Below are 16952 nucleotides of genomic sequence, written 5' to 3'. Positions count from 1 at the left end.
TTCTTTGATTCCATTTGGAGTGGAGAGAATTCTGAGCTGCAGCTGTTTTTAATAAATCACAAAATGATTGGGGAGGAAAGAGGCTAAAGCATAGATATGGGATTGACTACCTTTGAGAATGGGAAGCATTGATTGAGCCTAAGGGGGAAATGGCTAATTTGTAAGAGAGTTAAAGGAGTGGGATTGATATCAGAAGTCTGGAACACTCCTAGGAAAGAACTACAGAAGTGGAAATGGGAAGGAGAGGGGTACCAGTAATTGTTGCCCACCCCAAGCCCTTTGGACAGGACGCACTGCTTTATTTAAAAAGAATTGCTATAAGGATTTATTATTGTTGATAGAATTGAAAAGTCCCATGATAATAAGTTTGATTTCGTACTGTAACTAAATTGTAAATGAATGCTTTTTACATTCTACCAGTCACATAGCTCATTTATTGTGTTTTCAGAAATTAAATTCCCCTGTAAAATGAAACATGTCGTAGATATATTTGAAGGGGAATGAAAATCCCATTCAATTCAGTACATAACAGGGAAACAATAAACAATAATAATTCAATTATCTTTGTTCAGTTGCTCTCTTTCTCCCTCCCTCCTTTTCTCTCTCTTTTCTTAGGAAGAGATGATATTGGCTGATATTTCAGTTGTCTGCTCAGCTGGTGAGGATTCTGTTTCACGAGACTCAGATCTCCTCTTGTCTTCTGCCAAAGAGGATAGCTTTCAGGCCGAGCTGCTGGCAGAAGAAGTGCCCTCTGGAGATGAATATGAGTGTATATCTCCTGATGATATCTCTCTGCCACCGCTTTCTGAGACACCAGAGTCCAACCTTCTGCATTCTGAAACAGAGCTAGAAGAGCCACCTTGCTGTAGCTCACATAGCCTGCATGTCAGCTCCTATAGCGTGCAAATGCAGATAAATGCTGGCGGCAAAAGAATGATGGATGAATGCGATCCTTTAACCTCCATTGCTTACGCTGACACGCCTGGTCACAGAAAGGAACACATGTCAGATCAGCCAGGGAGATTTTCTTCCTCTACCCTAAGCTACCACTCAAAACACAAAGCAGAGTCCCCTTTTGCTCACAGTCCGCCAGAAATGCCTGAGGCCAGCCCCCTCACATGCATGCTCAAGGCAGAGCCTGCCTATTGCATGACGAGTGAAGTGTGCGAGACCCGTTTGCAACGCCACGAGGTCCACAGAAGCATGACAGAAGCACAGGGACAATTGCATGACGGAAATAACTTCACTAAAAGCCAAGATAGGCTGCATGCTTCACCCAACGCATTCTCAGATCTCCTGTTTCAATCAGACACCACCAGAAGCTGCCAGAGGCAGATGGTCACCCGAGAAGAGATTAAAAGTATATCTGAAAAGAACAGCATGGTCAGCCTTTGTGGACAGGCGCCTAACTTCTCCAAGCTTCTGTCTAATGTAACTGTCATGGAAGGTTCTCCGGTGACTTTGGAAGTAGAAGTAACAGGATTCCCAGAGCCAACGCTGACCTGGTGGGTAGCTTACAATGAGAAAACCTAAATATAAATAGAGAAATCCCCACGGAGTCACATATAACCGAGCGCCAATTAGAAAACCAGAGCTACTTGTTTGGATCGCGCCACATGATTCCATTTCCAGCCAAAGCCCAATTCAAAAGTCATAATATGCATGCAATGTTAGGCCTTGATGCCACCATAACTCTCAAATGTCAAAGTGATTAAAGCATGCCCCACCCGAAATATTAAAAAAAATTAAGATAAATGATAAACATCTCAATTTCCCAACAAAACATTCCAGTTGCTAACAGTGCATTAAAATTCCTTTTCAAAGAGCTTATGAGTATGAGTGAATTGCTCTACATTGACAGACCAATGTCCATATTACCCAGAAAGCAGAGGAAAAAATGGGGGTATTATTTACCTTGTCCTGGGTTCGCTGCACCACATTACTATTTATGCATGCCCAAGAAGACTTTGTCACCACAACCTGCTACGAAACACTGGGCACTGCCACTTTGCCAGATGAGAAACTGGGGCTGATAGTCTCCCTGCCAAAGAACCCCAACACAGTATGCAGTGATCAACCTTGAGGGTTTTTGCTTTTTAAAAAAATTCTCCCGTTTTCAACAACAAGTACTCCAGACACCCTGAGTTTCAAGTTCAAGTTGCTACATTCCTAAAAGAAAGTAAGAGGGACAGCCCCAAAGCCCAGTGAAAGTTCAGAGGTGGTCACTCAATCTTCTGGATTGAGGCCACTGTCTTGCTCAAGATATTCCAAGGCAGCCATGCCAAAGCTATGATTCAAGCAGCTCAAAGGTCCTTCGTCTGCATCCAGCCAACAACGCGTTTGTCCCAGACATCACAACCCATGACCACACTGCAGCTCTGTGGCAATTCTTCCACAGGCCAACTTAGAAAGAAAATGCATTTCCAGCAGGAGGGCCTTGGAAAACGGGATATGGGCCAACAGCTTTTATTTTGCTGATTCTTGCTCTGGAATGATACAGAGCTGATGACAAGTTTTGGGGGGACAAATCCAGTATAAAAGGTAATAAAAGACTCATGGTAATGAAATCAGAGAGGGAAGAGAATGTGCAGAAGAGGAATTTCTACTTGTTTTCATCTTTAAATGGAGCTTCTTGGGTTCATTAGTAAGATAGGACGAGCTGAATCTTAGTAAGACATTTCCCCACATATATTTTGCGGCAAATCCACATTTAGTTAGCTAAGTAAAATGTAGATTGTTTCTAAGATCATCTCCATTGTCACTTATTTCCTTTCCTCTATCCTTTATTCCTTGCCTCTTGCTCTTGCAGCTACTTTAGTTTACCTGCACTCCACATGAAAAGAAAGCAGAATTGTAGAGAGGCAACATTTTTATGTGTGTGCATATAACATCTTTGAAACCAGAAACTAACCCATGTTGAACGGAATTATTATCAGAATGCAGTTGAGAAGCAAATGGAACAGCTAAAACCTATCTCTGTGTTGTCACTAACCAATTCTTAAATTATTTTTGCTTTTAAAATACCCTAATCTTCTTTCCTTTGGGAAACCTGCTGCCACCTTTCAGCAGACCTTAATACTTACACCATTTTATTTAATACAAAAATGTTACTGCAGCTTGTTCAGCTTTTGAACAAAATAATTTTTTACAACAGAAAGATGATTAAAAATAAGTCCAGGAGGGAATTTTCACAATAGGAACTAAGCACGGATGTTATGATGCTCTAATATTGATGGCAACAAAATATGCTTTTTGCCAAAAAAGAAGAAAGGAATACAGTGATACCTCAGGTTACGGATGCTTCAGGTTACAGACTCCGCTAACCCAGAAATAGTACCTCGGGTTAAGAACTTTGCTTCAGGATAAGAACAGAAATTACACGGTGGCAGTGGGAGGCCCCATTAGCTAAAGTGGTACCTCAGGTTAAGAACAGTTTCAGGTTAAGAACGGACCTCCAGAACGAATTAAGTTCTTAACCTGAGGTACCACTGTACTATATATTAGGCATAGGTAGACTCGGCCCTTCAGATGTTTTGGGACTACGACTTCCATCATCCTTGACCACTGGCCTGTTAGCTAGGGATGATGGGAGTTGTAGTCCCAAAACATCTGGAGGGCCGAGTTTGCCTATGCCTGCTATATATACACAACACTAATCGACCTAAGGTAATATGTAAACACAAGAGAAGATGTTGGAAGGCAATGGGGGCAGAAGTAATTAGCTGATCTGCAGTGCCATTTATTCATTTCCTATTGAGTGGTTCCCAAAAATGTGTGGTGGAAAAGATGGGGCAGTCGGTGCCCCCCTCCACCAAGTCAACTTTAAATGATAGGCTGCTCTTGGTAAATAAGAGGTCAGCCAGGGGATAGGAAATTCATAGATTTTGCTGGGACTACATAAATTGCCTCCTACAATTCTTGGCATAGCTACTTCTTAACGTACCAATGTCCACCCATTCTTGGGTGTTTTTGCAGTGACAGTTCTCCCTCTCATAGCCTATTTCCCCACTCAAAGTCACAGGATGGTATTAGTCGTGGAATGAGGCACATACCTAGCCATGACACGGGGACAGTAACAGTTTTCTAGTAACACAAAATAGACACAGAACATTGCCAAACTTTATTTTGGGGCATGTTCCCCAATGAAAAGCAAAACAAAAAAATAATAATCCCCTGTTCTGATGTTTCTCTCACTTACAGAATAAACCCCAGTCAATTCAGCAGGACAGTTTCCTTTGGGTCAAATAAATGCTCCCAAATATAAATGAAACAGGGGCTCTTGCCTTTATGGAGCCAAACAAAATGTCACAAGAAGCTCCCCTTTAAGAACACATACTTCAAGATCCCAGGCTTTATTTAACCTTTTTCCTGCTAATTAAACCTTTCCCCCCCCCTTTTTTTTAACCACAAGAACTTGCCCTAAATAGTTGCAAACCCAGTCCTCTTTTTAATAAAAGACACCAGGAGGCAGGGAACTAATGTTAGCGATTTGCCCCTTACCGCCAACTTCCTGTCATAGGTCTGTAAGAGCTTGTTTGACGTGACAGATTGTTTTGCTTCGACAAACATTCATGTTAACCTGACTTGAAAACTGACTCTCTGCTTCAGGTACAAGAAGGGCCAGAAAGTGACTGGAGATGAGCACTTAAAAATCTCACACAAGGACACAAAGTATGCTTTGTTCATTGAGAAGGTGTGTGACACAGACGCTGGCCTCTATGTGGTCCGGGCTAAAAATTCTAGTGGCACGGTCTCCTCAAGTGCCATTCTCCATGTGCAAGGTAACAAGCCACCTATAAAAAGAATAGACTGGATAATCATCTGTGCCCTCTACTTGGTTGTTTCACTTGCGTACTGGCTGTTCACTTAGCACAGCAACACACCAGCATCACGGGACTTTAACTTTCACACTTGGAGATGACAGCAAACAGCCGCCTTTCGCTGCACCTCACATCCCTTTCACCCCCTTTGGTTATGAGTCACTCTGAATACAGTGCTTCTGATATTAATATCACAGCTACACTGGTTGTCGTTATTCATTCATTACTATATCAATGTTACTTGGGGGTGGGGGGAAAAAGAGATTTGTAAAGACACCTAGTAGGTTTTTTTGTGTGCTTTAGAACTAAACACAAGCAATAAAAAATAAATGTATTATTTATGGGTTACGATTGGATTGCAGGCATCCACTTCAATTTATCTCCTGTTTTGTTTTGTTTTTTAAAAATAATCATACTGTGAATGCTTTAATGAAAATGCACCAAGGTTTCATGCACTTAGATTATTTGTAGCATAATTCAAAGGGCTTTACTCCCATTGTCTCAATCTGTGCAACAGCTCTGCAAGGTAGGATGGTATTGTTGTATTGTTATCCCCATGTTGCAAGCGGTCCTGGGTGAGCCTGGAAGAATAGTGGTTTGCTTAAGGCCTACGTAGAAGCTTTTGAAAAGGGGATTTTCTGACTTGCAGCTCAGACACTTAAGACAATGCACAATGCTAGGTTTTGCCAGTTTCAGATTGCGTGTCAACTTGTCAAAGTGAGAAGATACGAAAATAGTTGATGCATTTATCATTTTAATTCACTCTTGAATGTTTTCAAATAGAACAAGAAATTCAGAACGATGTTTAAAAGGAGGAGAAATGTTTGTGGGTGACGTGTAGTTTAAAACATGATAAAATATAAAGCAAATAAAATGTTAATGAGTACGCCCTTGCTAAAGTAATAAGGAAGGAGTAATACTTTTTAAAGCAAGCTAAGAGTCTTAGAAGGGATTTGCTTGGGAATTGCATTTCTTTTATTTTTAAATGTGGGAGCCAGAGCAACATTGTATTATTAGAATTTCTTGCCTTGAAGGATGTAATATCTTTGATTCATAGAATAATATATTGCCAGTTTTGATAAAGGTAAGGGGGAAAATGATGCTATTTAAAGGGAGAGCTCACCTGTACATTTTCACCAAATTCAAATGACAAGTTGATCATCGTTAATTCCTTCCGTTTCCTAGGAAGAGGAGACATGCATATATGGTATCTATGTGGTTTAAAAAAATGGTTGATAAATATTAGTGTAACTTTTTTTCTTGGAGAATAACTTTCTTCTTTCTTATAATGACTGCTTTGAGGGAAATTAATTTTTTTTAAAGAAATCCAATCTCTTAAAAGAAAATTACAATATGAAAATAAATCTTCAAGTGCACAGTGTGCTGTGGAAAGAATATCTATTACAAATGGCAGGGAGGGAGGGGGTATGAAGATGGAGGGAAGAGGAGTTTTAGCCAACTGGCTGCAGATTTATTAGAGACATGTAAAACTGAAAGGAGATCAGTCTTCTAGGCAGCCCTGTCCTTGAGGCAAAGAAAGCAGGGGAGGGAGGCCAGTTGATCCAAGACAACAACTTATCATCGTTCTATGAAAAGAATATATTGGGCAGATGATGTGCTACACTTGTGGGCACAGGCGCAGTAAGCCTGCCTCCAAGGAGCCATGGCAGCAGACATGCATAAGCAGAATTACCACAGTATAATGTTCTTGGATCAAAACACGCCACAACTTTTATTGATTACAGATGTAAGTAGGTTTTGGCTTAGGCCCTGGGTATCCTGAATCATCCAGTCTCCTGATTGGGGGTCGGTTCCTGAGATAGGGTTGCCCTAAAGCATGCATCAAATAGAAGCAACTCCTCGGGACCACCAATTTGTTGAATGTTGTGGCCCTCAGCCCCTGTCTGGGTCCACAAACAGAAGCACCTCCCCCAGGATTCCTTTAATGGGATACCCCATTTCCTTGGAGAGGGAAGGCAGAGACTTTTATAACCCTCTCCTCCGCTGTTGACTCAGGATCCTATCCAATGCCTTAGTCAACAAAAGTTGTGATGATTGCTATGAGGTAGGCAGGCCCAATCTGTTTGGAGGAGAAATTCCTCCCTGGCCCTGAATTCAGCGGTTGAAACATCCGTAGCAAGGTCATACAGCAAACCACACTAACAAGGGTGGGAGATAAAACTCTTGACTGGCAACAGAATTTGGAGGCGGACCTGAATATATCTTGGGGGAAGGGACCTGATTGAAGACTCCTGATGGAGTCCCAGTCAGTTCCGACCCCTGAAGCTCTGTCTCCGGACTCACCCACAATTGGTTGATTGGTGGGTGGGGAAATTCAAATTTCCAACGGCCAGGAGGAGGCCATAACTGCCACTTCACATTTCAAGGTCAATGGATCTTCCTTTACATCCACCCTTATACATGAATCACACTGCAACGAAATTCTCCTTGCAGCTCCTTTCGGAATACTGCACAGGTGGTAACAAAGTAGGGGGAAAGTTGTGTTCCAAAAATCGCTGGCAATAGTTTCACATGCTGTCTCAGATAACACAGCTGCTTCACACATGCGTTGACGATAGCTGCATCAGCAGTCGAAGACGAGCGCATGTGAGTGAACCACCACAGTTCTAACACAACACATGTATTTCATATCATGCCTCTCCTGAAATGCAATCCTTTTCAGTGGAGTCAGTTCACACATCTGGTGCAAGCAATGTGCATTCATATGTGAACTGGCTCTAAGTGCAAAGAGCAAAAAGTTCTCACTCCTTCAGTTATTTCTTGGCTATGTGAAGAGAGAGAGGAGGAGGTGTTTCATAGAAGCGGAATTGGAGTTTACTTGTGGCAATGTTACTCTCCCTTCCTTTGTCTAGCAGTCAGATCTGCCTCTGCATAAAATGTGCTTCCATCCATCTTTCTGCCAATGCTGTTGCAGGCCTGCATATGGCTATGCAGATCTATTATTAGATGCTTCCTTGATTGGAGACTCCTTTCCTGGTACATAACAAAAACTCTTTTCCCTACAAAGTAATGGGGACAAACATCCTTCTGCGGGGAGCTCCTTTTCCTTAAGGCTATTTGCATAGTGTGTCTAAATTATTTTGAGAAAGTTTGTGGAGTTAAAGAGTCAATATTTGTACTCAAGCTTTTATAAACAGAGTGTTGGAGTTGGAGTCCACCCGTTTCTCTCTCTCCTAAAAGCACTTTCCACCAGCAAGAGTTCAGGGGTCTTTCGCAGCTGCCAGACAGGTGCTGCTTTCGCCTTGTACGTTCATGGCTTGGCTAGGAAAGCGACACCTGTTTAACTTTTGCCTGCCGCACAGCAGTTACATGGAACAAAATGGCTTAAAGTTAAATGCTGTCTGGAAGGGTAGTGTGACAACTCAACTCTGCTTTCATTCCTAATTGTGACTTAAGCTCTTTCTAAAATGCATGAACAAACGGCCATAAACAAATTGCGAAAGAAACCTTAACATTGGATCTCTATGCTGGGAAAAGCTTTACCGGTTGAAATTATTGGCGACCCAAGGGAACTTCAGTAAAATAAAATATGTACTATTCCGTTTAGATCTCATCTTTCCTCAAGCTGGCAAACATGGTTGTCTCCCTCCCTGTTGTATCCTCACAACATCCTGTGAGGTAGGTTAGGTTGAGAAACTGGTTGGCCCAATGTCATCCAGTGAGCTTCAGTTATAACCAGGGATTTGAACCTGGTCTCTCAGACCCAAGCCCAACATTCTGACAACAACACACAACCATAGGAGTCCAACTCCAAGAGGCCGAGGGGTCCTAGCCCCCCATAAAATATTTAAGGAGGCCAGTGAGGGCAAAGTTGATGGGCATTGCCATTCAAATGGTGTGCAGGCACCGTGTCATGTGATCGATTATGTAAGGTGAAGCTGACCTGCCTCCCCCCCCCCATATTTTATTCACATTGGCACCCCTGACACCACCTCCCTTCAGGCCTAGTCAACAGGGTGTAAATAACAGGCCCTAACAGCACAAAAAGGACTCCTATTACCCTGAGCAGGTTAAATAGGACTAATGAGATTTTGACAGTATGGCACTTAAATACCCACGGCACTGAATATTCCATTTGGAAACCCCAAACCACACCCACCTGACCCACCCCTAATATAATGACAGGTAGGCTAAGACATGGCCTTTACTCTGAAGTGTGTTTCCAAGTGGTTTCAATTGAAGTCATTCAGAAACACGCTTCAGAGGCCTGGTGACTGAGGCGCGAGTGCACCTGTTTTGCTCAAGAGGCCTGGGAGTCTTAGAAATAAGAACCTGGACTGAGGCTATGCTTGTTAGACACAGAGGTTAATTTTAGAGTCCTTGTTTGTGCCCACAGTTACTACAGACTGGTTTTCTCCTTTCCAGGATACTGTTGCATGCCACCCCAAGCGGTGAGAGATGCCAGGGGTTCCGGGCTCTGTGCTTCCTTTCGGAAATGAGGCACAGTAGAGACTGTGGTGTCTTTAGGATACATGGTTTAATTACACCTATATGCAACCCGAGACTACAGTGGAGGGGTTCACAGGATCAACACAGCAAGAAGGTCTTGCTTCTCCCAGAGTCACAGCTTTGGATTCAAAACAATCACCAGATATTCTGCTCTGACCCTCTCTCTAGCTTTGCGACTTTAACAGCCTGCCACTTTCCCCCCTTAGATCATGTCACAGCAAATTCAATTCTTAAAAGGAGAGTTTAAAGTAAAAAGCTGAGGGAGACCTCTCCTGTTTGCCATCGGGCACCAAGCCCCTCTATTTGGCATTCCTAATGGCTTGTCACTTCTATTTTGTCCTCCTAATGGCCCATTACCCCAGGCTATTTTTTGGTCAGAAAACTGCCCTGGGCTTGTATTTTAACATGTGCCCTGATTAAATTTGAACCCTTACTGCACCCAGGAATTTAGGGGAGTCTGGTACCCAAAAACTCATAACAATACTCTGTAGGCCCTGAGGTGGACTAGTCAATGTTTACTTAAGCTCAGAACATTCTGGAATCCTGGTCTAGATCAAGGAATGGATCTGCCATAGACAAGACAGCACTCAGCTGTCAAGCTTGGCCTGCAGGACTCGTGGGGACAAGGACTTATCCCTTCAGGCTGAAAAGTTCCCCTATTCTTGGTCTAAGACATTAACCCAACTGGGGCTGCCTACATACTTTAAAGCACATGCTTTCCCTCAAAGAATTCTGGGCACTGTAGCTTACTCCTCACAAAATTACAATTCCCAGCAACCCTTAAGAAACTGCAGGGCCCAGAAGTCTTTGAGGGATTCACAGAAGCCGTTCCAGTTTCTGATTTGATCCCAGAATGTCCCATTTTTTCCTTAGGATGTCCCTGTTTTCATCAGAAAAATGTTGGAAGGTATGGAATAGGATGTCCCAATCTCATTAGATAAATGTTAGAGGGTATGCAGTACTGAGAGATAGATGGACCTGGTGGTTTGGCATGAGACAAATTCTTATGTTTTTCCTATGAAATCCTCCAGGGATGCTTCACTTTACCGGGCTTCTTTAAAATCCCTCCTCAGCTCAGAAAGAAGATGGTGCCTATTCCTTCCCTGCAGGACAGAATTAGCCGTCAGGATTTCCTGGTATGAAGCAATATAAATAACCAGGAACCTGGCCAGGAGTATAAGAAGCAGAGCTGTGATAGGTGCAAAGGCAATTCGGTATATGTTTCCTCGTATCCCAGGAAATGTTCCAATTCAATAAAATAAAGGGCACATTTTGATGATGTAGAGGCACTGCCTAACAGATACTCTGAGGAGAAAGGAGTTGTGGTAGAAAATAAAATCAATTAACAAGCAAGCAGGATACAACATATTCTCTTTTTTTTCATGCTCATGGGTATCTCTTCCTAATGAACCCATGGACTATGACAGTCAAGTACAGGCTTGCCAATCAAATGTGGTAAAACTGTGTTCTATCAGGCTTGTTTATTTCTTTTAGATATTTTTACCTCACTCAGCAGGAATCCCAGAGCAGGCGACATTAAAACCCTTATAATCAATACAAATGAAAACAAGCAACAAAGCAATAAAGCCAAGCAAATAATCACAAAAATTAATAGCAGTAAAAACAAAACCTTCACAAGGTTTTCTGTCATAAAATATATATTTGGGTTTGGATGCCCTGGACGAATAGAATTTTCATCTGGCATGGAATAGCAAACAAAGATGGTGCCCGGCAAACCTCTTTGGGGAAGGAGCTCCATAAAAAGAGTTCTGTACAACTGAAAGGGGTTTATTGGAAGCTGAACTCAATGAACTCTAATTTGCTTGAGTTCTCTCCCGGCACATAATAATCTGCCTTGGCTCTTTCCGTCACATCTCTACAGAAGGTGTGGTGAAACTGTGGCCCTCCAAATGTTACTGAACTCCAACTCCCATAAGTCCCTTCTAGCACGGTCAATGGTTGGGGATGGCGGGAAATGTAGTCCAGTGAAATTTGGACAATAGCCACAGGCTCACCATCCTTGCCCTACAATCCACCCAGTTCTGCCTAGGCATCACCTGCCTGATTTCCGTCTCTGCAGCCAGCAATTTTAAAAAAGTTTTTATTTTTTGTGATACAAAAACAAACAAACAAACAAACAAGGAAAAATACCTATAGTGTATCCACTTTCAATTCATATGGCCAGGGCCGGATTTAGGTTTGATGAGGCCCAAAGCTACTGAAGGTAATGGGGCCCTTTATATGTCCAGCTGTCCTTTGTCAACAACAAATTGTTGCAGTTTTTGTGTGTTGAATATATGCTATATCGTAATTTATGGACCTAATAGTTATCTAAAGTCATTTGCACATGTTGCCATGCAACCAGTCCATGCAGAATGTAAAGGTAAAAGTAAAGGTAGCCCTGCCCGTACGGGCCAGTCTTGACAGACTCTAGGGTTGTGCGCCCATCTCACTCAAGAGGCCGGGGGCCAGCGCTGTCCGGAGACACTTCCGGGTCACGTGGCCAGCGTGACATCGCTGCTCTGGCGTTTACCTTCCCGCTAGTAAGCAGTCCCTATTTATCTACTTGCCCCCAGGGGTGCTTTCGAACTGCTAGGTTGGCAGGCGCTGGGACTGAGCAACGGGAGCGCACCCCGCCGCGGGGATTCGAACCGCCGACCTTTCGATCGGCAAGCCCTAGGCGCTGAGGCTTTTACCCACAGAATGTAGGCACCCTAAATATAGAAATGAGCAAACCAGTGATATTTTAGGGAGCAGGCTAGCAGGCGGGGCCCATTACTTACATCATAGGAGTCTACACAACACAAAACACTGTTGCTGTATGTAGGTTTTATTTTATTTGTTTTTTATCTTATATTTTGGAAATGTGCATCCATTTTCCCCCCTTTATTTTTTTTGGGGGGGGCAAGACAGTGGGGCCCTAAACTATAGCTTGTTTAGCTTATATGTAAATCTGGTGCTGCATATGTCTAATCTGACACAACACACACACACACCGCAACCCCATGCACACATACAAACAAACAAACAAACAAACAAACAAACCATACTGCAACCAACCAAGCTATGGACTCTCCACTCTCTCACAATGCCAATAAAAACAAATAACTAAATAAATAAAGGGCCTACCCGCGAGACACTGACGCAAAAACCCTGTACAAACACTATGCAATAGAATAAGAGTGGCCAGCAATTTTTAAAGCGAAAGCCAAGAGCTGTGTTCTTGCAGCCTGGGCAGAGATGTCACTGTAATACATGTTTGAAATATACTTATTATAAGGGTTGATTCAGGGCAATGAGACTGGTAAGTTTTTTAAAAGTCCCTGTAATTCCCTGCTCAACCAGGGAGTGCAGTTATATAGCTATTCAGTTACATAGTTACATACTACCAAGCAAAAATAATATCCCAGCCGAGCCTCTGTAACCAGCAAAATCTATTTTATTAAAATGGATGTGTTACCAAGCTTTGGGGAGGAGAGTAGAAAAACCATAGCTTCCGTGTTTCTCTGAAATAATATTCAAAATTATGAAGCTGTCTCGACTTCCTAACATGGCTCTAAGCATGTTGCACTGTTTCTTAGCCAGGAGAACCCTTTGTGTGCTACTGCTTAGTCCAGGGTAAATAATATTTTTTAATTTTACACCTTAAACAGGCTATCTAGATGAAAATACTGTCCAGTAAATCTTTGGAAACTTGAAGTTAGGTGGTATTAGAGAAGCCAGATTCAGATGCTATTCTAGGCTGCATAAACAGAAGTATAGTGTCTTGATCAAGGCAAATCACAGTACCACTATTTTTTGCCTTGGTCAGACTACACCGGAGTGGATTGACACACCGGGGGTGGGGATGCTATAAATAAGTCAGAAATTAAATTGTTATAACAACAACAACAAAACCGCTATGGAAAATCACATATCATTTTTTAATACTCCCCAGCGCCATCCGGTGTTGTATGTTTATAACACATTCAAAACACTATTTTTTTTACTAATGTAGCTGAGTCTCTGGAAACATGTGAGGAATAGTTGAGGGAATTGGGTGTGTTTAGCCTGGAAAAGAGGAGACTGAGAGGAGATATTATAGACATCTTCAAATATATAAAGAACTGTCACATGGAGGATGGAGCAAGCTTGTTTTCTCTTGCTCCGGAGGGTAGGACTCGAACCAGTGGCTTCAAGCTACAATAAATGAGATTCCAACTTAACATGAGGAAGAGCTTTCTGAAGGTAAGAGCTGTTCAACTCCCTTGGAATGTGGTGGACTCTCCTTTCTTGGTTTCTAAGTAAAGGTTGAATGGCCATCTGCTGTGGAGATTGAGATTCCTGCATTGTAGGGTGCTAGATTAGAATGATGACCCTCAGGGTCCCTTTCCAACTCTACATCTCTATGATTTTATGAACTTGTGGGTGCAGAGCTTTATGGGAAGTAATCTTCTATGTTAAGCACTGCCAAAGGAGCTCCTTTGAACCCTATGCTGATTTCTTCTTGTGAAATAGCTTTGGCAGCATTAGGGTGGTCCCTGGTTCATACAAGCCAAGCGTCTGAGTCACAGGGGACCACTAACAGCGAGTCCCTCAAAGACCAAATCAAGTTAATAAATTAAATAAGCTATGCCAATTTCAATTTAAAAAAATGAAAGCAGGCTCCTTTCTTCCTTGCCCCCCTGGAATGCTTATCACATTTATGCTTTCTGGCACATGATGATTACTCTGTATAATGTCCATGTGTGTAAACAAGTGCAAAGACATTTTGGGGAAGGCAAACTGCTACTTTAAAAGCTTCCAGGGACTGGTGTGTGGCCAATGGGATTTTGTGACTTAGCCTCCCACTTTGAACGGCTGATCATCGTGGCATATCACAAACTACTTTCGAAATTCTCTTCATTTTAAAAGCTCTTAGGCATGTAGTATAGAGCATGGCTGACAGAAAAATCTCAAGTGCGACAGAACTAGGAATCTGGTTCTTTGGATCCTATCCACTGCCTGAATTTGTATTATCAACAAGTGCGGCTAGGCAGATTTGTGCAGTTTGAAACTACTTCAGCATACTAGACCCCATAGTGAGCAGCCACCTGTTTTGCAGTCAGTCTTACTGGATTACTGCCAACAAGTCAGAGTTGCTCTTTCTTTGGACAACTTTGAAATCCAGATACGTGCTAAAGTGGGATGAGCGAAGAACGGATAACTATTTCCCAGCTGTACCCCCACCCAACTAGGAAGTACAGAGTCCTCATAATATGATTTTCTAAACACTATTTATCAGCTTCTTAATCAACAAAATCCTCAAAGTGGTGAACATCAAACCATATACAGTGGAACCTCGGTTCTCGAATGTCTCCGTTGACAAACATTTCAGAACCCGAACGCCGAAAACCCGGAAGTAAATGCTTCCGTTTTCAAACGCGCCTTGGAAGTCAAACAGTCTTCCGGAATGTATTATGTTTGAAAACCGAGGTTCAACTGTACAGTAAAACATGCCAATAAAATAAAACTTTTAAAACACATTGACATGAGAATGTGTCAGTATGTAACTGATATCCGGATATATATCATCATATTGTAAAATTACTTGTCCGGATAGGATTGCTTAAACTGTATACCTGAAGGAGCATCTTCACCCCCATCATTCAGCCTGGACACTGAGATCCAGCTCCGAGGGCCTTCTGGTGTCTCCCTCACTGCTAGAAGTGAGGTTACAGGGAATCAGGCAGAGGGCTTTCTCAGCAGTGGTGCCCGCCCTGTGGAATGCCCTCCCATCAGATGTCAAGAGGATAAAGAACTACACAACTTTTAGAAGACACTTGAAGGCAACCCTGTATCAGGAAATTTTTTAAATATTTGATGTTATATTATGCTTTTATATGTGTTTGAACCTGGCCAGAGTGCCTTGGGCAACCCAGCCAAACGGGTGGGGTATAAATAATAAATAATTTATTATTATTATTATTATTATTATTATTATTATTATTATAGCAGCACACTGAAAACAATACAGCAAATATTCTGCCTAATAATGTCCGCCTAATAATAATATGTCATTCAAACAATAATTTTACATGCCACGTACAAACATAGTGGCATAGGACCCAATTAGCCCCCACAGTAAAATATTTTGAGGGGGCGCAAAGGTGATGGGCATTGCCATTCAAATGGTGTGTGTGCACCATGTCATGTGATCGATTATGCGAGGTGAGGCTTCCCTGGGCCCCCACAATGTTTTATTCAAGTTGGCACCCCTGCATAGGGGTGATTGACAGCCGTCATTCCATGTTGCGCAACACATGAAGCTTTCCTCTTTCAACCCTACATTCTGTTTCTGCCAGTCTGCTTCAAGCTACTAGCAAAGCTTTGACGCTGATCTCTTTTGAGGCCTCTGCCCCCTTGCACTCAGCCGTTTGATCCCAAATGATCCAAATGATACAGAAGGAATACATAGCTTAGGTAACTAAAGGATACAGATTTTTTTTTTTTATCGTGCCATAAATCATCAAGCAGAGGGCATTTTATTTCTCCATAGCCTCACTGCCTGTAGACACAGCACTGCAGGAAGGCAGCAAAAAGGGGGCTTAATTTTCCTGGTGTGTCTTCTAAACATGTTAAGAGATCAAATGCAGGAGTTGGTTAGCAGGGGAATAGCACAGAAGGGATTTCTCTCCTCCCTGCCTGCCCCCACTTCATTCATTTTTCATTTTTCTTGCACGTCCCCAAACACATGGCAGATCACAGTTGCTATACCAAGTGTGCTGCTGGTTATTAACACCCCTCCTGCCCACCACACAAATATGCTTACTTACCTCCAACAATTTACATCCTGTACACAGTATGAAAACTTTCTCTCATGCTCACTACAGTGGTACCTCGGGTTACAAACACCTCAGGTTACAAACACTTCGGGTTACAGACTCCATTAACCCGGAAGTAGTACCTCAGGTTAAGAACTTTACCTCAGGATGAGTACAGAAATGGCGCTGCGGTGGTGTAGTGGCAGCAAAAGGCCCCATTATCTAAAGTGGTACCTCAGGTTAAGAACGGACCTCCGGAACGAATTAAGTTCGCAACCAGAGGTACTACTGTATATCGCGATACCCAAAGGGAGCTAATTCAACCATTAAGGAATCTTTGCTGTGGGAAGTCATTTACTTCAATCTCAGCAGCAGCATTTTGCCTTTTAAAAAAAAGCAATATACCCCTTCTCTTTTTTTTCTTTTCCTAGTACAAGGAGTGCAGCCAAGCTTCATTAAAAAATTTAGACATGCTACTCTTCAAGAAGGAGATGATTTAAACCTGCACTGTACAATATCTGGAAGACCGAGGCCAAATGTCATTTGGACAAAAGATGGCGTCAGGGTGGCAGCCAGAGGAACGAGTGTATGTCACAGTGTTTTGTAAATGCTCCTTTGGGAAGAACATCGCATGTCTGGCTTCACACAGCTAATCTCCCTCTATCTGTATTTCATTGTTTTGCAGACTGAGAAATTAGGAGACACCTATTACCTTTTAAAAAGAAAGGCAGTCCTTGCTGACTCTGGGAAATATCTCTGCATTGCCACTAATGAAGTCGGGGAGGCCTCTTGCTCGGCTTTCGTAAGAGTAATAGGTAACTTGGCACACATTATTGGGTCACGTTAGTATAATAAATGAAGACCTTGCTCCCAACTCTGG

The 16952-nt window shown here is 42.5% G+C and overlaps 1 protein-coding gene across 7 annotated transcripts in view; it reads left to right on the top strand.

Annotated features, from left to right (window-relative positions):
* CCDC141 (coiled-coil domain containing 141) overlaps positions 1-16952 on the top strand; it is a 110294-nt gene that overhangs the window by 89679 nt on the left and 3663 nt on the right. For 2 of the 7 annotated variants that reach the window (XM_083405295.1, XM_083405296.1), the window contains exons 24-26: positions 616-769; positions 1310-1505; positions 4609-6196. In XM_083405295.1, coding sequence (XP_083261421.1) covers positions 616-769; positions 1310-1505; positions 4609-4870 — 612 coding nt within the window. In that variant the 3' untranslated portion in view covers positions 4871-6196. Of the gene's footprint in view, positions 1-615; positions 3511-3615; positions 6197-16503; positions 16659-16757; positions 16888-16952 lie in introns of those variants that run through there. The other 5 variants (XM_083405294.1, XM_083405290.1, XM_083405292.1 and 2 more) reach the window with 5 other exon arrangements.

Source organism: Podarcis tiliguerta (assembly GCF_965153285.1).
Source record: "Podarcis tiliguerta genome assembly, chromosome: 1".
Lineage (NCBI taxonomy): Eukaryota > Metazoa > Chordata > Lepidosauria > Squamata > Lacertidae > Podarcis > Podarcis tiliguerta.
This window is presented reverse-complemented; position numbering and strand designations above follow the sequence as displayed.